Here is a 26,670-nt window from a genome sequence, read left to right as displayed (position 1 = left end):
ATTAAACCAAAGATAAGAAATATTTTCTATTTTTTAATACCACATTTTTCAAATTCTTGATATGAGTAGACCATTTCTAAGGGAGGAAAAAAAAGCTGATGTTAATTATTTCAACTTGTGCTAATATTTAGCCAATGATATGTTCATCAGATACTAAATTTACAGGAATCTGGAAAAAAATGTAACATTTTAAAATCATTTTGGTAACTATTCAAGTCAAAAGCCACTTCTGCTTAAACTTTAACATTGTAGGAGAAATTCGAATTTCTTCATGCATTATTTTTGAAAAATCAAATTGTCGTTTGGTCTAAAACTTTGAGCAATAATTTACTAAGGAAGAAAAGGATTCATAAAGTTTCTCACATGTCTATTTTGCAACCAAAAATCGCTAAAATAAAAACATAATACACCATTTTTAAAACCAACAGTAAGACTGATTGGGTACTGTAAGGTGTATACAGTACAGTGCCCAGTTCACAAATACTCACTATGTTATTTAGTCATGGTGTGAGAGCTCATCCCGGTGGATTACTGCTATCTGATCTCCAGAATATTGGCCACAGCACTGAAGCATTCTGGGTATATCTCTTTCAGGGAACTTGTAAAGACATCTTCACAGTGACCCTGAAGCACAGTGTTCTGACTTGCTATGATACCACATTACCTCTTTGCTCATATGGAGACGGATTCTGAAACATTTGAAGTACTGCCTGGCTTGGAGTACATACAGTCACTTCTTACTCTACCCCTTGACAGCTGGAAACAATACAATATCAGAAATATATTCTCACTTGACTTGAGGTTTGACCCAGCTTTTGTCTTAAAACAGTTCTTCACATCAGTTCATACCATAGAAATGGATGGACTAAAGGTCAGGTTCAAAAGCCTCTCCAAGGCAGGCATCTAGCAGGAAGCCACCATTTCTTAAGGTTACTGTTTGAACTACTGTGGACTGTGACTTTCACTAGACAAATCCTCCCAGTCAGTCTCGCGTTGTTTCTTCCTTTTCCCATGGAATTCTGCCATCTTTTTTGAAAGTATTCGACATCTAAGTACTATCCTCCTCTGGCATTGTCTTCTGAAAGAACAGGCAAGTATCTCTTAAAGCCTGAAACACTATCATATCAAGTTCAGTGTGGAGTAGGAGAGGATATGGTTCTGGTAGATCTCATTTGTTCCTGTTGATCCAGGCTGCCTTCTTGACATTGTTCCTTCAAGTTCTCCAACAAGAAAGAGTTCCTACCCAGAGTTCCTAAGACCCAGAATTTCTCAGCACAACCTCTACGTTAGTCACAGATAAATGTCTGAATCCTGTTTAACATTCTAGAGGCTTCAGGGTGTGAATATCATACTGCTCATGAGCCTCTTGTTTTTGCAAGCTGACACCTTGTAAAGAGCACCAACAGCCCCAACAGTAACTAATGCAGCAAAATAATGGTCAGAAACACTATAGTATATATTTGAGAGATTAGGAAGGGTTTTTTTTTTTTTTTTTTGTCTTCTTTTATCCATAAAAAGCTTACTTATCCCTCAACCCTTCCCCCACCTACACAATGCATTTCAGAAAGTCTGCATCTCATTTTATAGATAGGTAGTTTTAGTTTTTGCAAATGTAGTTTAGGAAATGTTCTGAGATTGAGGCTGGTAGCAAACACGTTTATTTTCTGCACTGGACTTTAGGACAAGTGTGCATAGATGCAATTCCTTCAAAGAAAGTGAAACATGATAAAGCAAAGGGAAAATACTTTTACACATTGAAACAGTTGTCTGCTATCTGTAAACCTTGGTTTAAGCATAATTATAACTTTTAGAAATCCGAAACTGGAGGAATGTGTATTTTAGTAGAGTTTGTTTGTTAACTTGTTTGTTTTTCTTTATCTCTTTCTTCTCAAGGTAGGAAAGTATTTTGTTTCTCTGATGTGACGCTGTCCCTGGGCATTCAGATGACTGTCCTCACCCCACAGTAGTCTTTACATCTTAGAAAAGCCTTCCATCTTCCATCAAGGAGTCTTTTTTGTGAAAATCTTTCTTACTTTCCTAATGGCACTTGAGAGCTTTGAGGAGAGAGGTTCTCCCTGCACTTTGAGACTAGAATAGTTTAAAATTATTCCTTGAAGAAAAAACTATTTACCTAAACTAACAGATCTGGGGCCAAAGAATGGGATTGACTGCAGGTGACGATCATGCGTCTTATACTACAAATCCTTGTTGCCTCCTCCAATCCTTTTTGGAATAAAGCTTGGAATGAACTAACTTAATTAAATTTCATTTGGATGTTTCCTATGGGTATTTAGTACAGAATACCCAGAAAGGAAAAGAAGCGGCATCAGTAAATACCAAAATCTGTGCATTTTTTCAATGGTAGGGATTTCTTTTAGATTCATTTAAGACTGCCTGTGTCCATAAGATCTTAAATATGGAGACATCCACTTCCCCGTCACATCTCATCTCCCCATCCTGGGGACTGAGATGATAATAAGCAGGAAAACTGCTCTTCACTGCTGGCACTTCACCCATTCATAGCCCACCATGTCAAAGGAAGAAAACACCAGATTAGAAAGTGGGGTTTAAAAAGGAGGAAATCGTAGTATTTCATTTGAAACATATTGTGTGCAACTCAACTGAATTTACAAATAGCCTGACAACTTTCTTATAACCTGGTTTGTTGTGCTATCATTTACATTTTGAACTTGAACTATAAGTGCAACTCAACTTGAAAATAACTGCAATTTCACCTAAGTGAACAGAAGGAAAGCAAGGAGAGGAGCAGGGTAATGTGATGGGACTAAATCTGATACAGCTCTAAACTCCCAAAGCTAGTGCTCATGATTATCAGAGAAAGCTGTCACCCCTGGTCCTGTCATTCCTCCCCATCTGTCTTTCTGCTGGTTCCGAGAATTAATATAACTATACTCCTTTGTGATTCAAGGCTTCTCTTACAGCTATCCAGACCATCTGAAGAATTTATAGAAATCCTTGATGGTTTCTACACCTAATCTGCTCTCCAGGGCACATGAAAAGTATGCAGAGATAACTAGAAATGGAATAGTGCTTTGAATCAAGAGATAAGATTTCGCAGTGGTCTGCAGTGCTTTGGTGCATAGCTGAGGAATCTTTAAAAACCAAAGCCCCTGTTCTGCTCCTGGCTCTCCTTGGGACAAACCTTGATTTGGAATCAGCTATCAGGTTGGAGAAAAATCTCAAAGATATTTCAGCATTAAAACTTCTTCCGTAGTCCCACTGATGTAAACCTCAGTTTTCAGAAGGAGCCTAATGAAATATACTTTGGGGATAATTTGCTTATATGTGTCTAATTAAGATTCATTTTCCACCATTGTTGAAAACATTGTGGTTTTTCAGAGTGTATGAAAACAGTCCCTTAGTAATCCTCATCCTTCACAGCATACGAAGGTGAGAAGCCGGTAACTGAGAGGGTCTACCATCACTTTGTTTTTCAGGTACTTGTCTTCTGACCCCTCTATGCCAAACTTCCTTGTTTCTATTCTACACTGCATGTTGATTCTCCTGAAACTTCCAGCTTGCCTGTGTGGGTCTGAGCAATCAGGCAGATTCGCATTTGCAGAGGGAGGATTCAGACAAACTGAAGACAGATTGTTGAGGGTTACCAAATACCAAGTGCTATAGAATCACCTACATGGTCACATGCCAAACTAACTACTACATCAATTTCTAGCAAGAATTAAGCTCCATAAGAGATCCCACTATGAATGTCTTCTTTTTTTTTAGCCGAGTTAACACAAAAAGAGATACAGTGCAGAATCTGCATTCTAGTATAACTCACTTTTGTATTTAATAACTGTACTTTTTGCATGCCTGTCATTGAGCTATTTGTACCAATTTCCAATCCATCGTTCTGAGAGAGGCCTTGAAAATTTCTGTTTGTGTATGTATATTTGTATTTGTGTGTAGTCAGGGGAAAAAATAGAAGGGGAATGATGTGAGGGAAAAAGTGGTCAGCGTAGAAAAGTGGACCTATCAATGTGTGTAGGATGGCTGCTGCCTGTAGCTCTTGGAAAATAGCTGATTCTGCTACTCAAAAGTAGGAGCCCAGCACTGGCAAATTTAGAACCGAGTTATAGGAAACAGGAAAGCTCTGTCTTTTTTCTGTACCGATTCCCTTTAGCATCGGAGCCGTCTGATATGATAAAAACCATTAATAAAAACCACTATTGACCTTTGCATTAAATAGATATTTTCCTCCTCTAAATAATACCTTTGTTTTCAACTCAACTATTTCCCTTTTTCTGCCTATTGGCTTAATGTTTTACAGAAAAATACAGAGGTACAAGCTAGTTGTTTCTCTCCTTTGAGCCGAAACAAATAGGGGCAACAAAAGAGATGACTCACAGAAGTGTGAGGTAAGACTGAGTTTCCCACTCCTGTGGCACTGGTAACCTGTAGTAAGAGCTGTTCATGGTTGAGCTTTGAATTTATAATAGCTTTTAGGGATTTTTTTGTTTCTATTTTTTTTTTTTTTTTTTTTTTTTTTTTTTTTTTTTTTTTTTTTTTTTTTTTTTTTGCACTAAGCACGACCGCACTGCGTTGCACTACTGAAATGTACTTACTTATGCTAGAAGAGTGTGTTAGGGAAGGGAAAGAAAGAGGCAAATTAGGAGACTAGGAACATCACAGAGATGGAATTTATTTCTGTTATGCTTGGTCTTGGCAGAGCTGGTGAGAATCTGGAATTTCTAATAATTTTGATCAAGTCTAGAAACTGCCACGCTGATAAAACATGCTTTCCTTTTTTTAATATTTTATTTTATTATTTTTATTTTATGTGTATGCATATATTGCCTGCATGCAGGTAAGTGCACCCATGTCATGCAATGCCCACAGAGGACAGAAGAGGTTGTCAGATCCCCTGGAACTGGAGTTACAGACAGTTGTTAGCTGCCATGTGGGTGCTGGGATTCAAACCTGGGTCTTCTGCAAGAACAGCCAGTATTCTTAACCGCTGAGCCATCTCTCCAGCCCCAAAACATACTTTCTTATTACAAAGAAGTTGGGTTAGTACAACAAACAGAGGACATGTCAGAGGCAATTTATTCAATTTGTTTCCACCCAAGCCCAACTAAGCTTTTAGTAAGAGCAGACGCCAACTGATAAACATGAAGTCTTCACCTTGGCTGATACCACAACACCCCATACTCGTACATCTTATTGTGGCTGATGGCAGTGGTCCCCATGTTGAGATAGCCTTTCAGTCTGAGCATACTTTTCCTGTATATGGTGAGACAGATCAGGTAACCAAAGAGGAAGGCCATGCATGTGGTAAAGTCCTGTAGGGTGACAGTAAGGGAACAGTGCAATAAACACTGAGAACAAGTGAGGGCTTATTCTGAAAGGTAAGCCAGTTATAAAACTGGAGGAAAGATGGGAGGTCTCATCAGAACCTACCAGCTGCTCCATCTTAGACTGTCCTTAAGCAGAGACCTTAACAGTGCCTAAAGTTTGAAGTTGTTGCTTTTTTCCCTAACTTTTCTTTGTTGGGTTTATTTTTATTTCCTTTTTTAATCTTAGAAGCAATCAGAGTTTGACAACTCTTTGGTAACTTTTAATAAGAGACTCTTGTACCACAGGAAAAGCAATAGATGGTGTGGGGGATAAAACAAGAATGAAGATTCAGAGGAACTCTATCAGAATCCAAGGTGACAGCTTTTGAAAATATTTGTTCAGTCAAAAGAATCACAACCCATATAAACAGCTAATGTTAAGTTTCTTTGAATGCTATCATAGGAGAGGCCATCAATTTGGGAAACTCGCAGTTGAGGCCTCTTTCTTAAATATTGAGCCTGTTTCTTTCTCCTTCTTCCTTGTCATCTAAGACTACCATTCCATAAAAGTGTCAGCCTTGCTAGTTAAATAAACTCCATGTAGAACATTCAGAACTAACATCAGCACCCCCCTAAAGTATTGTATTTCAAGTAAGAATTCTAAATTCAGAGCTCTTAACAGATACTTAGAAAGGTGTATTGGGTGAGTACTAAGAGGACATGAGGGCATCCAATCAGAGCTGGAAGAAGAAAGAATTGCCTTTTAAAATATACTCATATTAACTTCCTTTGGATACTTTTCATGAGGCTTTGGAGAACTAGTTCTTCTTGAAACTTGCATCTCCACTCCAGATCTGTCACCAAAGATTTTCTTCTCTAGAGCCCAACCTCCTCTATCTCAGACAGAAGTTCTATAACAGGCTCAAGGAATATGCTTTTGGTGATCAACATGTGGCACTTGGGTTTTCCTTCTCTTAACAGTGGTATTTACAGGAGATTTGGGCATTAGAGGAGCTACTGACCTATCTTAGTACCTGACTTAGGAATTATCCAGAGATGGAAAACAAAAGGAAAAAAACTACACAATACTACTTGACACAGCAAGTTGTTTTTAATATGTTGTGACCTGGAGACTGGAGAGAAAGAAACTTTTATGGAAGAGAGTGAGATAAATAATTTAGAACCAAGCAAGGACCATTGATGAAATGTAGAGCAACATGAGTCAAGAACAGACCAGGGCTTTGTGCGGCCACAGCTAACAGCACTGGCCCATAGGGACGTTAGACAATGGGCTGATGAATTCAAGTATTGAAAAGCTGTGGTCTGGGTTTTGCTGTGATTGCTGAAATGGTTGAAATGCCCATGTCCATGGCAAGAAAAATACTTGGAGGCTGATCTGTTGTCATAGTGCCTTTCTTGTTGTAGCAAGTACTAGATTTAGACTTTATTCACTTATACTTTTCTGGACCATTGCCCCAATCTTTGGAGGAAGTCTGAGGGATAGCATCCACTTAGGATGAAGGGATAGGATACTGCTCCTGGAATGCTGTGATTTGAAGATATTTGCACTACATGCTAATCTCTCCTTTAAACTGGAGCAACTGAATGAGAGGAAAAACCAAGGACAACTCAAAAAGAAACCAAAAGCAATGTTTTCTAATAACATCATTTCTTCATTTTCTTCTTCCTCCTCCTCCTCTTCCTCTTCCCCCTCCTCCTCCTCCTCCTCCCCCTCCTCTCCCTCCTCCTCCTCCTCCTCCTTCCTCTTCTTCTTCTTCTTCTTCCCTCTCCTTTTCATTTTTTCTTCCTCTTCAAAGAAACTTCGCATTTGTTATTACCAAACCCAACTCCTACCAATTCTTTTTCTTCATTTTTTTCCCCACACAGCACCACAAGTGTGGATCAGTCATTGGTTAGGGACAGCTGACATAAAGAGTCTCTGCCTTTACAGCTGTGCATGTCTTCTCTGCTTCATCAAGGGTGGGCACCAGTGGGTGATAGGGGAATGTGGACACCCTAGACATACCCATAGGGAGACCAATAGGTGTGGATTTCATGTCAACGGCTGAGCTGACACATATTTACCCAGAAGACATTAGGGTCTGAAACTTGACCCAAAGAATGCTTGGACACAAAAAGAAGCCAGTGTACTGCAGCAAACAAATGCAGCTGGTACCCAAGGTTCATCTGCTTCTCCTCTCTCTTCTCTTTCCCACCTCACCACCATGTCCTTTCAGCCAGAATTATACTTCATCTCTGCTCTGTCACCAGCAGAATTATTTGACTCCTTGGTTTCTCTCTTATCAGTAGGCTGGGAAGGTTTCCAAAATTAAAAACAAACACTATCATCAACTGCCCTGTGCAGATAGTTTCTCAAGTGGTATCTACCTGATCTTGATCATCAATTATGATAATGTGGAAGTTTGGGCTGGATCAACCACCTGTCTGTTTTATTTTGTTTCCTTTTCCATTTGAATCTTAAATGAGGCAATGGAAAGGTGGAATCATGGGAAAGATTTGAAGGCTGAAGTTCTAGGGCATAGCTTGTCAGAAGTTTGTATTATCCAAAATACATCTTTCTACACTTGTTTTCAGTTTAATACTTTACCCTGAATATAATTTCTATTACATTTGTTATTTTTCTAAAAGTAGAGTCCATTTGCTATGTCTGGTTGAGTACCCTTTTTCTATTTTCCCCACATGGATGCAGTACCAACCTGTTATTGAAGTATCTTTTTTTATATTATTAATATGTAATTCTACTGTAGACCAAAAATATAAAAACACTTTTTTTTCATTTTAAAGATATAAAGAATCTAGTGAGTAAAGATTCAGAGTTGAAAGGAAAGGCAGAAGAGCAGTGGTTAACTATGTTGAGTGAGAAATCTAAGCGTAGCCTTACCTATTTTTTAACCAGTGCTTGCCAATCATACCATAGTTGGGATTGTATTGTCTTGGCGTCTCCATGCTTATGTTCTCTAATCCTTGTTTGTCTGTTTTCTTTGATGTAATTGAGGTTGCACATGATGCTGTTTTTGGCAGTGCCTGATTTTATTATATTGTGCTTTTTTCAGTCGTTTCGTTTAGAAGAATGAGGGGGAAAGTTTTATTTCTTCTTTTAATTTAAATTTTGTTTAATGCACTGGAAATAAAATTGGACACATTTCACTGTTTAAAAATCAGAAACAAAACAAAACCCTGAGGAAAAAACCAGCAACCAAATAAGTAACAGAAAACAACAGCAACAAAAAGCTATGGAAATCTGTTCATATACTGAATATACATATAAGCTATGTGTCACATGAAAGATAAATTCTATCAAGTGAAAAAAAAATAGAGTAAGCTACAGGCTGAAAATATAAAAGGAATCTGGGTTTATTGGGAGTGGAGAAAACAGGTCATTGTTCCAATTAATACCTAAACAAGATGAATGTGGAAGAAACTAAGGAGAAAATAACCCCAGTCTTCCTCATACTACTGGAGCTCTGGGGTAACTTTCATCATAAGCTTCAGCTCCGAGAAGAAAACTAATCACACACATCTGAAAACTATGCTTGAAAAACTGGTTTGTAACGATGTACGTACCCAGCGCATGCGTGGACACGCGTCAGTGCACTGACTGTCCACACGCTGCTTTTCTCTTCTCATAAGGCTCTGTCTGCAGTGTTGGTCCTCCGACACGGAAGACTCTACTTGACTCGTTGGACATTGGTGGATGCTAAAGGCGATCTTGAATCCAGCCTGGTCTCCCTCAGCATTCCCCAGTACAAACAGGGCCAGCTGCCACACACACATGCACAGTGAAAGCAGGGATGGGTTATTTCTCTAAGCCAACTGACTTCATTATTTGTTTGATATTTGCTGGGTTTTTCTGGTTTTGTTTTGTTTTAGAACAGGGGTGGGAGTGGATGTAACTTCACAATCCTAATACAGTAAATGTTTTGCATCTTCCATATTTTATGCAAAAACAGACATTTAAATCAATAAATAATTGTGCCCTAGACTGAAAGTTAATGTTTAGGAGAGGGAAAAAATTGTTGGAATTTTTTCTACATTTTTTTGTGAAGAATCTTTTTTGGAAAGGAAGGATACATATTTTTGTTGTGTAATATTTTCTATTTTTGAATGCATTTTATTGGTACAAGACTTTTTTTGGTGAAGACATTATTTAAAAAAAAAAAAAAGAAAAAAACTAATCGAAAAGTTTGCCCTTAAGGATATGCTGCAGTTTTGAGGTTTAAAAAAAAATAACTGATTCAAGATGCGTGTTAAAAGTTGGGATTATATTGTTGTTTTTTGTAATTGTTACAAGAAGAAGTTTGTACCCACTGCTGTTTATTTTGTTTCAGATGAGTAAGTAAAGGGATTGTTCTTGTTTTATTCCTTTTTTAGAGAAAAAGCTATTTATGAAATGTCAAAAACACTGGACTGTGAGTTTAAGTGTGGAAGCATTTTACCACCCTGTGTCTTCAACCAATTATGGGAAACCCCATTTCTCTTCCCCTGCCTTAGCCTTGCCAAATGAGAAAAATATAACAGCGCTCAGACGACAGAAGCCACCGAAGCCCTGCTTTAATTTTTATGGTCTGAAAAAGTTGGAAAACCAAAGTTAAATTTCTTTCTGAAATCCCGCTGTCCATAGCCCTTTTTCTGTATAACCCAGCCGGTTGGCGCTGCCTCTCTATCTTGGATCATTGCCTTCTTAGGGACCTGGGGCCAGCTCTGCCAAGAGAGGCATAAAAGTGGTGAGCCTGAATGGTGAGGGCTCAGAGAGTGAAATGCGAGTGAGACTTCAGCCTCCTAGGGCAGCCAGGCTCCTCCATTCTGAGGGGAGGCTACCCAGAGAGCACACAGCTATCAAACAGTGCCTGGTGGGGGCTGCCTCCAGCTCCCTCGCCTGCTTCTAAGAACCTCCAGTTAGCATGGCTCTGCCTTTCTTGGCAGCCCACATTCCATGGATGGGAGGGGGCGGGATCCAAATAGAAAACATAGCTGTGGGTGCTGTGAAGGCCCCGCCCTCAGGGAGGTAAAGCAAGGGACCACTCAGCACAAGGGCTCTTGCCCACCTCCTCTTTGACTCTGTGGATTGTCCATCCATCTGCTCACTGTGAAGATGGAGAGGCAGTGTACCCTGAGGCTGATCAATAGCTTTTCCATATTTTTTTGACATTGAAAAAAATAATTTTTAAAAACTGTGATATTTTTTAAAAAAATCATTTGGCTGGAGGGAAGGGAAAAGGGAAACAGCAAAAGCTGTAACAACTAACTGGAGATATCGCTAACTGGGGCACTTTCTAGATCAAGACAAATGGATTCTTTTCTGGACCCTAAAGCAGCTAAATCTCGAGACTGTCAATGACAGAAAGCTGAAGAGAGGCCTCCATTTCCTCCTCCTTTCTTCTGTCTCAAAATTCTCTCTTGTTTTCCTTTCCGGCTTCCCATGGTGACTGCCCCCAGTGGCCCTGGGCTTCCTATTTCATATGTACACACACACACACACACACACACACACACACACACACATACACACACACCATAAAAATCCATCTTTTCTTAAGGATTGTGGGACAGAATAAAATCATGTGCCTTCATTTTTTTCTTTTAATAGTTAGATGAACCCCTTCCTTTTTATGATATGTTGGTTTGGTTTGGTTTTAAGAGAAAGGGGAGGTTAAAGTGTTAGTAGAGGATTTAGGCATTGTTTTAGAAGTGATTTTTGTTAGCATATTTAACCCCTAAACATTAAACACAAACATCTCAACACTTTCACAATGTGCTGTGGACACTTAGAGCTTCAAGTAACCAAATATCCAACAACCTAAATCCATTTGCTTTTAGAGCAGTTTCTTAAATTCCTATTTCATAGACTTCTTTGATTTTATCAAAATGAGGCGAGCAAGGCAAGTACCCTTGTTCTCCTAATTTGGTGCTTTGGCTTGTTGGGGGGTGGGTGGGTATGGGGGGTTGTTAACAAAGGGTGCATTCCTAAAGATCTCTGGTGCTGAAGGGCCTCGAGTTCCTTTCAGAAACTGTTTGACACACTTTCAGTATGCGTAAGTAAATGGTATCACATGCAATATTTTCATGGAACAAGGAAAGAGGCTCTCTCAAACGGGGTTTTGCATCTTTTTGTAACATTTTGATTTCTCTGGTGCCTTATTCCTACTCAATGCTGGCACTCACATACCCACAGGAAACTAAGGCTGATGTCAGCCTCGGGAGTGAGACCCTCTGGATGAAGCTTGAGCATGTGGGGGCCACAGGACATGGAAGTCAGTTGGTGGGGAAGGAACTAGATGGCATCTCTTAGCTGAAACCAGGCAGGGACTGCACAAATCCATTACAGCCGAGATTAGCAATTCTCATGCACACACACAACAAACACTTTCTTCCTTATCTGAGCTTTCCTTCCTCCTTCCTTTCCATATCTCTGCCTTCTCATAAAGGTGCTGCTGCTGCTGCTGCTAAGGTGCCCGTAGTCCAGAATGCCCAGTAATCACTCAGGCACAAGCCTGGCACTGCCATGTCAGCCCCTGGCATGACCAAACCTAGATTTCTCTTGCCTGGGGCTGAAAACTGTCAGATTTTTTTCATCAAAATGTTTTCCAAGGAATCAGTGAATTACAGTTACTCTACATTGAAAATGCACTTTAAAAAAATAAATAAAAGCTCCAGACTGTTTAAAATATACAAAGGGGGCAGGGGAAAGATAAACGTGTTAGTGTCTGAACCCAGTTCAGCTTATCTCCAGTTGAAACAGTATACACTATATTATGTATAAATCTATACACACTTCCTATATGTATCCACACACATATATATAGTGTGTATATTATACATGTATAGGTGTGTATATGTGCACGTACACACACGTGCATATAACAAACCAGATGCTCATTACAAAACCAGATGCTACGCAAACAGCAGCAGAGGAAACAAGGTTGGACTCTTGCAACAGATCACAAAAAATAAAAACAGCCACTTGCAGTGACTTGGTCATTTCTGTATGTTCATAAGGATGAATTGTAACAAAGAAAAAAGGAACAGTGTTAGAGATGGAGGAAAACTGGGCGAAACCATCTTGATCCAATGGGAATGCAGTAATGTTCTATACCATTTCATCAGTTATTTCTTTTAGTCATGATTAGATTTCAGTTTTTGCCTATTAAAAATGTTTTAAACTAAAGTGATCATATCCAAGTGAACAAAAGAACTACAGTGAAAGCCCTTTTCAATAGGAAGATGTAAGAAATCTCAAAACCCTTGGCCTCGCTCAGAACTACCATGTGCAAACCAGACCTTTCTGGATGTTTGAAATAAAAACTTAAAGAAGTTTTTTGAAGCACCTTATCGTGGCCATCCATTTGATGAGTGGGTGCCACTTTTTTCTTTGAGCACCTTATTGACGTGTTTTTGCTATCTGCTGTCTTTCTGTTACCTGTTGGCTGAATGGCTAGCTGTTAACACACACGCATGTGCACAGACAAGACATCTGAGCATATGTGTTCTTGATGAAGTTTACTGTGGTGACTGCTGAAAGGTGAATCCATTTCCTGATTTTCCTGCCACAGTGTTGTGATGAGACTCGAAGAAACCCCTTTCCCTGCACAGAAATGTCTTATCACATTGTATATTAGTATAGGAAGGAATATGGTCCCTTTTTTGCAATTGCTACTGTGTATACACATGTGCGCACACACACTGTATATTCAGACCTAGACTACATAAACAGAACTCATTTGTCCAAGTGATGTTTCAGATATCTGTGTGAGTGTCACAAACTGTATGCAGTTTCCATTTCCTAGAGAGAACAACTTTTCAAACCAGACTGTCTTTTCAGACTAAAGAACTGGGCTCTGGGAAAGAGTTTGGAAAGAGGGAGCTGCAAGGAAAGAAGGAGTATTACACTGAAAGAACAGGTTCTTCAGAGGACTGTGCTGAATGACTGTCCTTGCTGAGGGGTGCGGAACACTGCTGGTGTCAGTCTGTGCACACTATAGAAACTCATGCATACATAAACACACACACATCCTCACACGGGCACGGTTTGGGATGAGCAGGTCAATAGTTTTGAGACAGAGTTTGTTCCTTTTTTTTTCTCTCATTATACTCTTGTCAGTTATCAAACAAACAAACAACAATTGTTTTGAAGAACCTTGCATACGCCTTTTCTATCAAGTGCTTTAAAATATAGACTAAATACACACATCCTGCCAGTTCTTTCTTACAGTGACAGTATCCTTACCTGCCATTTAATATTAGCCTCGTATTTTTCTCACGTATATTTACCTGTGACTTGTATTTGTTATTTAAACAGGAAAAAAAACATTCAAAAAAAGAAAAATTAACTGTAGCGCTTCATTATACTATATTATTATTATTATTGTGACATTTTGGAATACTGTGAAGTTTTATCTCTTGCATATACTTTATACGGAAGTATTACGCCTTAAAAATACGAAAATAAATTTTACAAGGTTTCTGTTTTGTGTGGAAGAGTAATTGATGTTGCTAAGAATGATGTTTGTTTTTTGGGGTTTTTGTTGTTTTTTTTTTAAATGTTACCAGCACTTTTTTTGTAAGTTTCACTTTCTGAGGTATTGTACAAGTTCACACTGTTTGTGAAGTTTGAATATGAAGGAATAATTAAAAAAAAAAACTCTTCTCTTGGTTTCCTCTCGTGTCTTCTTCGTGGCAGTGGCCGTTTTGGGTAGCTGTCCAACCATCCTTCCGCATTGCAGTCTATTGTAGTCTGAGATTATCCAAATTGAGGGCTGTACCTTGAAGGCCAGAAAAATACATCAACATATCAGTCTCCTGAACACCAGAAGTAGGAATTTCAGGACTAATGGTTGGAAAATCAATTTGGGTAAATCTAATGTAAATTTGGGCATTATTCTGCACCTGTTTATGTCTCAAAAATGATGACATGGCTCACTTACTGCTATACAAATCAACTCACATGTTTGTCCTCCTCCACGAAATAATCAGTATCTATCTGCCGCCTATTGAAATAACCAATCTTATGTGCCACTGTATTCACCTGTCCTCATGCCTTTCTGTTATCCTGTGAATCCATCTCTGAACCAACTTTTAATGTCCTGGTCCTCTGAGCTCTAGATGCAAAAAAGGAAAGTCCATAGCAAACAAACTAGCAAACAAAAACGTGGCCCTCTGATAACTCTAAAGATGGCTAAAAGACTTCTCTTGTGCTCCACAGGTCTCTCTTACAGGGGATCCTACTTGAATGTGCGCTCCTAATTTCAACATTCTCAGAGATGGATATTACAATGAGGAAAATTTACCCCTTTTTTTCCTTCGTGAAGTCACCCAAACTTAATTTAACTCAGTGAGCCTTTAATAAATATCCGTATTTCACTACACGCTATGCAGAGTATGAATGAAATGGGGGAAATTATTTCAGCCTGGTAAGCTTCCAACTAGAAGTAAAGGGTCTATAAACTTGAGAGCAAAGCCATACCATCCAAACTATATTGTTAATGCTATAGCTATAAATAAACTAACAGGTGATAATGGCGAAGACAATTCAAGGAAGGGCCCAAGTCTAGTCTGTGTAACTCAAAAGGACATCAGGCTTGGAGTAGAGGAGGAATATGGGTGGCCATTTCCACTGATATGAGGAGCACATCATACGGAAATGATTTGGAAAAAAAGAGACCTCTGTTCCAGACAGTCATCGGTAATTTACAAAGATGTCACCATGATCCCTATAAATTTAAGCATTGGCTTCTTGAAACTCCATCACTCATCTCCTAAGTTAATCTAATATTCTAGAAAGTTATTTTTAAAATGGAAGATAAGGTGCTGGAGAAATGGTTCATTGGTTAAGAGTGCTGACTCCTTTTGCAGAGGACCTGGTTTCAGTTCCCAGCACCCACAGTGGCTAACAACCACTTGTAACTTCAGTTCCAAGGAATCTGACATCAGCTTTCTGCCTCAACAGGCTCCTACAACCACACTGTGTGCATAAACTCATGCAGGCAAACCTGCGTGCACAATAAATAAATTAATAATAAATAAATGACATTTTAAAAAGTGAAACATGGTTTGTAAGGAGCGTGATTAGCACCTCAATGGCAGCCAGCATCACCCAGTGTTTCTGCACTCTCTGTGCCATCCTTACACTTGTGAAGCCTCTTGCATCCGCTGACCATACTGTGTGGGTTGTGTACAGGCTGTCACCATTGTGAGTAGCACATGCATTCGTTCATATAGCATGCAGTAATTTACACATTCATCCGTCCTCACACTTACATTATGAACACAATGAGGGGGCTACTACTGTACCAATTTACAGTGACAAATAGTAACGTGTGGTCTTCTGATACAAAGCAATCACACTAGCACTTAAACTTAGGTTCTCTTTTTTCTTTTTAATATTTTATTTATTGTTTTCATTTTATCTATATGCATGTATTGCCTACATGTAGGTAAGTACACCCCTGTCGTGCAATGCCTGTAAAAGACAGAAGAGGCTGTCAGATCCCCTGGAACTGGAGTTACGGACAGTTGTTACCTGCCGTGTGGGTGCTGAGAATCAAACCCAGGTCTTCAGCAAGAACAGTCAGTGCTCTTAAATGCTGAACCATCTCTCCAGCCCCTTTAAAAAAAAAAAAATTTTTTTGCTTTATTTTTATTTTATGTGTATGCATGTATTGTGTACATGTATGAAAGTGCATCCATGTTGTGAAATGCCCGCGGGGACAGAAGAGGGTGTTGGATCCCCTGGAACTGGAGTTATGGACAGTTGTTAGCCACCATGTGGGTGCTTGGAATCATAATTAGAATTTGAGAAATGAGAGTTGCTGATACAGTCTTGGGGGTCCACAGGTTTCCTATGTGTTTTCTGTAAAATAATCTCTTAAAAAGTCAATACTGTTTTTTAACAGTGTGCTGTCATTGTTATTTTTTTCCACGTTTGCGTACATAATCAAGTTAATGGCAATGTACAAAAGCTTCATTCATAAATGATTCCTTTGCTTCAGGTGAATGGACCAATAGAAGAGTCTATAGTAGTTGATGGAGGAAAGGAAAGCGAGAACTGTCTTCACTTTGAACACTGCAGGGATGCTGAAGTCAGAGACATGCTCAACAGGCAGCACACTCCACTGTGGGCAACACATCAAAGCATCAGCCAATGCATTACGTTAATGCAACTGCAAAAATAACTTCATAGTTTTACTTGTGTTGAATGTGTAACTATTGTTTTGAATCTATAAGAGCTATAGGCATAACCGATTTACCTGAGGTTATATTTAAGCATATTTAAGAAGGTTATAATAAAAATAGTTATGAAATATATATTAATTTGATAGTAAGCAGAGAAAAAAATGTTTAGACTTTCTCCCATTAAGGGGACCTGTGAGAAGCTTTTTTTCTTTAAAGGGGTATACCCATTATTCAAATTTGAGAAATACTGATATGTATGAATATCATTGGCTTTAAGAAAACCCAAGTTTAGGGGCTGGAGAGATGGTTCAGCATTTAAGAGCACTGACTGTTCTTGCAGAAGACCCACATGGCAGCTAACAACTCCATAACTCCAGTCCCAGGAAATACAACTCCCTCTTCTGGCCTCTGAGCATTGCACCACATAGGTGCACTTATATACACGCAGGCAGAATACTCATGCATATAAAATAAAAATAAATTTTTCAAAAGAACCCTTTGAAATATTATTATTGCTATTTTACAAATGAGGAAATACCGGTAATGAGGTCTGAGAGGTTCTGTCACTGGTTGTCATGAAAAATTAGAGGCCAACAATTAGCCCAATTTCTAGTCCTCTCCACACCATGGTTGCTTCTCTTTGAGTGCTGTAAAATCTCTGCAGTTTTAGTCCTGGAGAAGTGTCCTTCAGTGTCTACATGGAATCAGAAATACTATTTTCTAGACAAGGTCCTACACCTCCAAGTTGCAAACTCTTGACAGCCCTGACCCTGTTTATGTGAACTGGACCATTTGGTTACTTCAGATCACTGTGGGACAAGCAGGAAATAAGTAAATGAGGAGCCTGATTTTGAACTCATGCTCTGTCCCATTAAGAGGAAGGACAGAAGGAAAACTTCCATACTTCTTCCTGATTGTAACTGTTATATTAACCTCTGTAGACCCTTCTATAAACACAGTTCTCTGTGTTCTCTCCTTATGCAAGGCAGTGAGTAGAATTGGGAAATCCAATACACAGTGCACCAGCCAATTTAATTATTTACATTTAACCTAATTAAAATTCGTTGGATTTCTTTTGTCACAATTGCCAGATTTATAAATCTCTGTAGCCTCTGTGGACAATGGCCATCCTATCAGACAGCACAGACAGAACATCTCCATCACCACAGAAGTTCTACCAGACAGCATCCTCCTATACGCTACCTTTCCAAATAAATCCTCCCAAACATCATTGTGACTTCTGAAAAACTCAAGCCTCGGTCACACATAAGGTCCCCTGGGCCTATTGGCAGTTGTGTTTGGGGGTGAAGGGTGGGGGATTTCTAGCTATAGGCATGAAGCAGGCCTGGGAAGAACCCAAAGACTGAACAAACTCCATCTCCTCCTCCAGCTGGCAGCCACAGCCAAGCTGTGTGTTCCTCCTTCCTGTGGGAAGCACACAGGCCACCAGAATGCACCCATTGGGTACAGACAATTATAGCCTCCCTGCCTGTCCATCTCAGCCCTCATAAGCTCTGTGTGAACATGAGTGTGTGACAATTCATTTTCAGGGCCCAGAGGATGAGAAAGCATACATTCTGAAATAAAATTACAGGGTAAGGTGTGATCCACTCCTGAAGGCTCAGAGCTCAGTGACAACATTTCTCATGGTCATTCGGTATAATTCTCTGGATCATGGACCTGCTCAGAATAGAAACAGGGAACAAGTAAATGTCTTCCTTCCTGAACTCTCACTGACTCATTCATCTTCTCTAGTTCCTGTCAGGAGACCCAGGAAGTCTGGGAGCCCCTCCTGTCAGCACGTAGAGGATTTACTTCAGTCTTTCTTGACCCTTCCCTCTTCTTGCCAGGCTTGATATGGAGGAAGAGCTTCCTCAAACATTATAAGTGAAGGAGAAAGAGACAAGATAATAGACAAAGGGAGGCACCCTCCCTCGGTTCCATTGTGGCTCAAGTTTATAGAACTATAGTGGGGCCACATGAGCAAATTTAGATTTTTCTGAAAACCACATTTAAAAAGCAAAAGGAAGCAGGTGAAATTAGTTTTAGTAATATAGTTTATCCAGTCCAACATATCCAAAGCATCATTGTGATAGGTAATGAATACTTTAAAATTATTGATGACAAGAGTTTTTATGATTTACATTGTTATCTGGTGTGTATTTTACAGTCACAGCACAGCAAGTCCCAGCAGGAATGAACCCCATGGTACATGTGGTAGAATATCCCCATGAGAAAAATGGCTACTGTGTGGGCAGCACGTGTCTCCAGGAGTCTGGCTTTTAGGCACTTGTCTTCTGTGCTTCTCAGAGGAGAATCTAGTTCAGTTTCCACTTTGAAATTTGTTTTCTGTCAAAATGAATCTCATTTTAGCAACCTGACCCATTTCTAACATCTATAGGCTCCTTTGTATTTATTTTATCACCCAATGGTATGGGTAAATGTTTCCCAATTTCCATAATTATGTACATGACACCCAACTCTCAGTCCAACCTCAGCTCAGTATGTATCTCCTCCAACTCAAGTCACCACTCCCCTTTGTCATTACATTTTAGTTCATTTCCAATTTCTGAGGCGTACTCTACTTCCAACCAATTGGCACTAGTTTTGTAAGAAAACCTGTGAACTGCCACAGTAAACAACAGCATCTGACATGATCCAACTTTCTTCCAAAGGATTGGAGTTGTAGATAGATTTCAGCTCATTGTTCCTAATAATATCGCTTTTGATAGAAAAGTGAGGAGGAGGGCTGGAGTGATGGCTCAGCTGTTAAGAGCACTGACTACTCTTGCAGAAGACCTGGGTTCGATTCCCAGCCCCCACATGGCAACTAACAACCATGCATAGCTCCAGTTCCAAGGGATCAAATGCCCTCTTCTGGACTCCATGGGCACTGCATGCACTGGTCCACTTACATACGTGCAGGCCAAACAGTCATACGCATAAAATTAAAATAATTATTTTTAAATTAAAAAAAAAAAAGAAAAAGCTGGCTATGGTGGCACACACCATTAATCCCAGCACTTGGGAGGCAGAGGCAGGTGGATCTCTGTGAGATCAAGGCCAGCCTGGTCTCCATACTAAGTAAGTCCCAGGCCAGCTGGGACTATAGGGAGACCTGGTCTCAAAAAAAAAAAAGGAGAAAGGGGGGGGGGAGGGAAGGAGGAAAAAGAAAAGAAAAAAGGGGGGGAACACAAGAAGTCAAGCTCTCCTCTTTCTCTCTGTGTTATGTGCCTATGGAAGTAAACAACCCACCAGTAAATCCAGTCTCCCCAACCTCCTTCATCTCTCTATGAGAGATGGTCAAACAACAAAGTCCTTTTAGATCCAGCCTAAAAAGCAATCCAACATAAATGAATTACAGGCACCCCAACTCCAGCACAAAGATGTACGGGTACAGTAAGCAGGAGGATCTTATTTTTTAAACCCTCTGTCACATAGGCAAATGTACATACCCTGGTTTGTTTGTATGTTTCGTTTTTGGGGTTTTATGTTTTTTGTTTTTTTTTTTTTCAGAAAAAGTCCCTATTTTTAAATTTTAGATTTTCCTATTGGTAGCAAACAGACTCTGTTTTCAATGGCTCAATGTTAGATTGATCCAGAAAAGGCAGATCCTGGTCCAGGAACTGGGTCTTGGCTCCCTGGGGAGACAGGTCTCATGAGGGGAACTTCACCATGCAGTGAGATGTGCCTGGAGTCTTCTGGACCAGTCATCATAAAGAGACTCTGAGTTCATCACAAGAGGGGCCTTGAAATACCCAGCTAAAGAAGAAAACCTGATGCCCATTGGTCCTTTGGTGCCAGGACTTTCCTTGTAAGACTCGAATCTATACTAACCTGAGTTCTTCAAATCCCCCAGAAAAATACTTCCTGCCACAACCCAGCCTCATTCATCCCTTTGTGCTCCCAGGAGACTTCAGAACAGCTAAGGCCATCCTCACTGCCTCACCTGATTGGATCTCTTCCTGAAAGCCCAACTCATACATCCTTATCTCCTAGTACATTTACTATAAATGTCTCCTCACTCCCTAAGGGCAGAAACTAAGGCTGATCCTTGAATTCCCCATAGAAATGACTACTATGTGGCATCCGTAAATGGCTTAAATGAGTGAACATTGACTTAAAAAAACAAAAACAGACATGAGAAGAGTGATTCTGGTGCTATACCACCTTCATCATCCACCTCGACCCCTGTAGCCCCAAACCCTGCCCAGTGCTATTGTGAGAAATGTGATTCTTGGAGCAACAAGACCTGTGCAAAGCCAGATGGATATGGTTTGGGATTTTGTTGTTTGTTTTTGTTTGGGGGGTTTTGTCTTTTTAAAAAACTTTGAATCTATAATCAAGTCACAAGCTGTTTACCTTGAGCCTGTCATAAAGAGCTGGAAAAGAAGGGTAGAGAAAATGAAGACATGCACAGCACCTTGGCGAGAGTACTGGCAGTCACACATCCATCTGCAATACAGGCAGGGATGTGTCTTCCAAAGCTGGCTGTCATTAGTCAGTCTCCACTAGGAAACTGATGCTCCCTAGGCTTCTGTAGCTCAGGACATTAAAGTAGTCATGTGGTTCAGCACAGTCATCTCCATCACATTCTCCACAGAGGCCAGCAGGGGCAGCTTCTGTCTGGTCAGGGCTTCCAGGGGATGAGGGGATGCTGAGGCTCCATTCCTTCAGCTCAGCTGCCATTCTTCCAAGGTCACTTTCCACGGTGTGGATTCTACGAGATTTCTTCTAGGAGCAAAGTAAGTACATGGAGATGTTATCCAAAAGCTACTTTCAAACACAGCACATAGTTGTAATCACCTCTCTTCCTTTCCTGCATGAACACACACACACACACACACACACACACGGGGTGGGGGAGCAAAATTGTGTTCTTACCAACATACATTCCTTAGCCCTTAATTTCTCCAGCTGATCTTAGTTTTCAACACTAACAGCTTAAAGAAACTAGCCTGCCACACACGCCATGTGTCCCACACCCTCTACTTCCCATTCCCTTGGTGTGAAGAGGCAGCTTCGCCTCTGCCTCTCATTTCTTTTACTCCTTACTGCATGTACACTGTTGATTTCTTCCTTTTCTCTGGTTCTGTGCCCCTACTTCCTCCTTACTCCTATCCCCCCCCTTTAGCATCCATCTTCATCTTCGGCCCCCAAGCCAAGCAGTTCTCCAGGATTCTGCCCTCTGCAGTCACTCTCTACACTCTGAGTCACTTCATTTACTGTCAGTTTTTAACATGAACTGTTCTCTGAAGACCACCAAATCTCTCTGCAACATCGCCCAGGCTCTGCACTAACTCTAGACCCCTGTCTGACTACTAATGAAACATGACCAATGAGAGACTCACAGTAAGCTTAGACTCAACTTGCGTCCAGTGAAACCATTGGGCCCCAACCTACAAACTTTTCCTTCCCAACATCCTCTCTCCTGGCTTACAGCACTGGCTCATAGGAAACCTGGAAGCTAATACTAAACTCATATTACCCATGATAACCCATCCAATTTTATTCCATCTATTCTTATTTTGGTTTTTTTGTTGTTGTTTGTTTTTGAGACAGGGTCTCCCTGTAGCCCCAGCTGACCTGGAACTGGCTATGTAGACCAGGCTGGCGTCAATCTCACAGAGATCTGCCTTGCCTCTGCCTTCCTGAGTGCTGGGATTAAAGGCATGAGTCACCATACCTGGCTTCCTTCCATTCTTAATGTCTTCTCTCCCACCTCCATGGAGGAAGAACATTCACAAGAACTTCCCTTTCCTATTGGTCTAACCCTACAATTTCTCTTACTGCTAGGCCGACTCCCCACAGCCTCTACATAGTGATTTTTCAAAGATAAAAGTTGAATGTGTCCTGAAACTTCTGAATACTTCTGCCTGAAACTCTTTAATGGCCTCCACTATCTGCAGGAAGAGTGCTTAACCCTGAGCGAACTTTGATAGCCACTACTGGAGGACTCGATTTTAGAGGACTTAAAATCTAAATTATACTTGAAGTCAGCCAGGTATGGTGGCACATGCCTTTAATACCAGCACATGGGAGGCAGAGGCAGGAGGTATCTCTGTGAAATTGAGGCTAACCTGGTTGATATACTTAGTTCCAGGCCAGCTGGGTCTACAAGGGACCCTGTTTCAAAACAAACAAAAATTACACTTAAGGTGTTATATAAAGGTACATTCTTCTGGAAAGAAAATCTATACATTCATTACATTCCCCACAGGAGTCTGTGATACCCCCAAACACTCTGACTTCATTTCCCACTGTGCTTTACAACCAGCATACCTAACTTCTGGGACCAACCTGTCAGAGAACTGCAACTTGAGAATGCCTTGAGCTCAGGCCTCACTGGCTTCTTCATACAGTCTCAGCAGCAACTCCACCAACATGTCTAGTTTGGGATGAATTTGTGGGCCCAGGCAGAAGCCTCTTTCCCAAAGGCAAACCCAACTCTAGCTCAGGTTAGTCTCATTCTGGTCACAGTTTCTCTGCAACCCAACTGCCTTTCCTCTGGCGGCTTCTCTCTAAAGGCCAGGTACTCTTTCGTATTTCCCTGAAAAGTGGTGTACTCATTTACATGTCATGTTACCCTAGAAACTTTCTCTGACCCCTCAGTGAGAGTTACTTACATTCTATGTCCCACTATAGGTCTTGGGTACTCTCTATCATAACACTTGATGCTGTTAGGAATTTGGTTACCCATCTATCTTCACTAGACTCCAAAGTCCCCGTTCTCTAAGGGAAGTTTTCTCTTCCACTTTGTAACTTCAGAATGTTCAATACATGTCTTAAGACAGAAACATAAGTGCATGCCCAGTTGGACACACACACACACACACACACACACACACACACAGAGTTTTTTGTTTTAATTTTTTATTAAACTTTTATAATTTCATACAACAGTTCTTAATCAACTTTAGACCCCCTTCCCCATCCATGCTCCCCAACCCCCAAACAGACCTCATGTATTCTGCCATACACATTAAGTTCCATCCAGTCAAGCACTTGTACCCAGATGCCCTTCAGTGTAAATTCGTCTACCAGAGTCTCGTCAGCCCATTCAGCATCAATCTCCAGTAGTTCTCAGTCTAGGGCCAGCCTGCCACTCCTCCTCCCCTCTGGGCCCTTGTTTAATTGAGTTGGCATGGGCCCTGTGCTCAATACCACTATTGCCACAAGTTCACATGTGCAAGCTTCCAGTGGCCTGAAAGCCTCTGATTCCCTGTGTTCATGAACCAGCCCTGGCTCTTACAGTCTTTCTGCTGCCTCTTCCAAAATGGTCCCTGAGCTGTGGGTGGATGAGGTTCCATATAGGAGTCCCATCCAAGGATGCACACTCTGCAGTCTCTTATTCTTTAAAACTTGGCCTGTTGTGGCCTTCCGTGTGCATTGCCCTCTGTTGTATAAAGAAGCTTTACTGGTGAGAGTTGAGGGATGCATTAATTTTCTAGGATAAATATAGATACATTGATGGGTAGCCTATAGGAGAATTCTGTGTGTTTGTGTACACACACATACACTCATACATACACATATATATATATACATACACACACCGTCACACACATAAACACACATATACTCACACACACATACACATACATTCAAACACTACTAACAAAAATACATGAGTGAAGTCTAAAGCCAATTATCTTCACAGAAAGTCTAGATCTTTTGCCCAATTTCCAGGTCTATGAACAGTACTATATAGACATGGTCTAGTTATCCCTTGGCTCCAATCTTAGCCATCTCTGGCATCTTCCATGCCCTGAGAAGACTTCATGCACTTCAACAATAGGTTCATTTTTCCTCCACACAGAACAACAATAAGGGAACGGAGGGACAGGGTGGAGGAACAGAGAGTGAGAGGAAGGTACATATTCTCCTGCATTCTTTCTGCAGGGTGGACCTTGAACTGGTTATGACCCTCATTCGAAGAAAATGGCAATTCTCAAGGTACCCCTTCTCTGAAGCCCTCTCCTTCCAGGTTCCAATAAACATCCTCTCTCCTCCCCTCCTACAAACAGCACACTGCTACTTTCCCTTTATGGTTTCCTTATGTCCTGCCAAGGTCCTTGTGATTTCCTTTGTTAAACTGTGAACAACCCAGTTCCAGAGAATTGTGTGTTCCCTGATTGTACCTTGAATAATGCAAGTATAAAATACTTCGACTGAGGAGAGTGAGCCCTGGAGACTATATCCAAAGTTCAAGATAGGAAGCAGAAAGGATCTGAAGTAGACAGGAAGCAATGGGGATGTTAAAGAGAGAGCTGATGAATGGCACGTTGCAGAGGGAGCAACAGGACTTGAAAGCTAATGGCTTTTTCCACTTTCTCGGTCTCTATTATGACCAAAGTTAGTCTGGGGGCCTGACATGAAATCTAACCAGCCTTAAATTCTTTACAGGAAAATAAGTCCTGCTGCCTCTACAGAGCCTCTAACCTCCAGTCCTCACACTCCGTTAGATGTCTTATTTCATAACCATGTTTATCGTGACAGCAATGACATAAAAGAAAATACTAGGGATCAATGGTTTCCTACACAGCAATAGCCACATCTCAGCTGCTGCTGGGTCCCTGGCGCCCTGTTCTGCCAGATCTGCTGAATGATAGAGGACAAAGCAGTCACATCTGTGTGAGTCAGGTATGTCAGCAGCCTTCGTGTTCATAACTACGAAGTGAAGATTTGATTCATGAGACAACAGATATTTTTTGCAGACAAATTAGGTGCAATGAGCTGCTGGCATAAGGCCGAATATAACTTTACAGAGAAATCACTGGTGATATGAGCCTTTTCTACCCCTCAGAACCTGTTTAGTTCCTTTGGGATCAGGTTAGCAATATCTAAGAGTTGCTTTGAGAGCTCACTGGGAAAGACCTGAGTGATTTGTACTTTATTGAGAGAACATTGGTTCTGCTGCCAAAAACCTTTCCCCATCCCCACTTCAATCTCTTCTCAACTAAATAAGATTAAGGTGAAGCATTTTGGACTCCTTATTTGTAGATCAGGTTGAAGACAAAACATATGTCAAATTCAACATTCTGTATTATACTATACTGGTATCCTTGGTTTTGAAAAGGCAAACAGAGTAGATTTATCTACACAGAGAACTGACGGAATTTAAAATGCAAAAGATTAAGGTTAAAAGTCCAAGGCCAGTCTCTAACAAGAGATAAAAATACAAAGAAAAGGTGTGAACTCCAAAAGCAGAATTAGTAACAGTGCAAAACTGTATGCAGTGGGGTCAAGGCAAGGGTACAGAATGAAGACTGCTTATAGCAAAAAATTGTGAAATCCAAGAACATTGCAATGACACTTTCTTATCAAGCAATTTTAGTTTGTGTAGTTCATCCCAACTGAGGCCTGAAGAGAGGATTCTTCATGGGAACAAGAGCATTAAAAAGTCAAGTTAAATTAGAAAGAAGGGAAAACCAGAGCTTAGTCCTTCTCTGGGAGAGGGAGGAAGAGATTGAGGATGAGAACTCACAATGAGCAAGTGAAAGGAAATCAGAGCCCAAGAACTCTCCCCCACAGCTCAACCCTAACCCTAACCCTCCGTAGGCTTGGGGAGGACTCAGCCAGAGACAAGGTGAGTGTGCCTTACGAACTGAGGGGCTAGAACCCAGTGGGGGCCTTGACCTAACAGAACCAAAAGGCAAAGAAAGTAGGCCAGCTAGATCACTGCTTCAAAGTCAATCTTAGAATGAAAACATGAAATATAACTTCAGAAACAGGAGCTTTACATCTGGTGAGATCACCGCCGCCTCTAACGATTTAAACCCACCTTTCATTTTAGAAGCTCTGGAAAAAAATACACATAAAGGCTAGGGAGATGGTTCAGCTGGTAAAGCGCTTGCTGTGAAGTATGAAAACCAGAGTTCAGATCCCCAGCACTCATTCGAAAGGTGAGTAGGTGAATCCTAGCAGATCCCTGCAGCAAGTTGACAGCTGGACTAGCCAAATCAGTGAAAGACCTTTTCTCAAGGTCTGAGGTGGAAAGGAATGGAGGAAGATGCCGACATCAGCCTCTGGCCTCAACATTCACGCACACAGATATACACACACACACACACACACACAAACCCTGCACAACATGTGTGCCCCCACACATTTGAACAAGCATACACACCACACACAAGAAAGAAAAAGGAAGGAAGGAAGGGAGGGAGGGAGGGAGGGAGGG

General features: G+C 40.7%; 1 protein-coding gene across 1 annotated transcript in view; it reads right to left on the bottom strand.

Moving 5' to 3' along the window:
* Positions 1-20,984: 20,984 nt before the first annotated feature.
* Positions 20,985-26,670, bottom strand: part of Tigit (T cell immunoreceptor with Ig and ITIM domains) — a 14,306-nt gene continuing 8,620 nt past the window's right edge. The window contains exon 4 of the mRNA XM_008842983.1: positions 20,985-21,218. Coding sequence (XP_008841205.1) covers positions 20,985-21,218 — 234 coding nt within the window. The remainder of the gene's footprint in view (positions 21,219-26,670) is intronic.

Source organism: Nannospalax galili, unplaced genomic scaffold (assembly GCF_000622305.1).
Source record: "Nannospalax galili isolate Female #2095 unplaced genomic scaffold, S.galili_v1.0 scaffold18, whole genome shotgun sequence".
Lineage (NCBI taxonomy): Eukaryota > Metazoa > Chordata > Mammalia > Rodentia > Spalacidae > Nannospalax > Nannospalax galili.
This window is presented reverse-complemented; position numbering and strand designations above follow the sequence as displayed.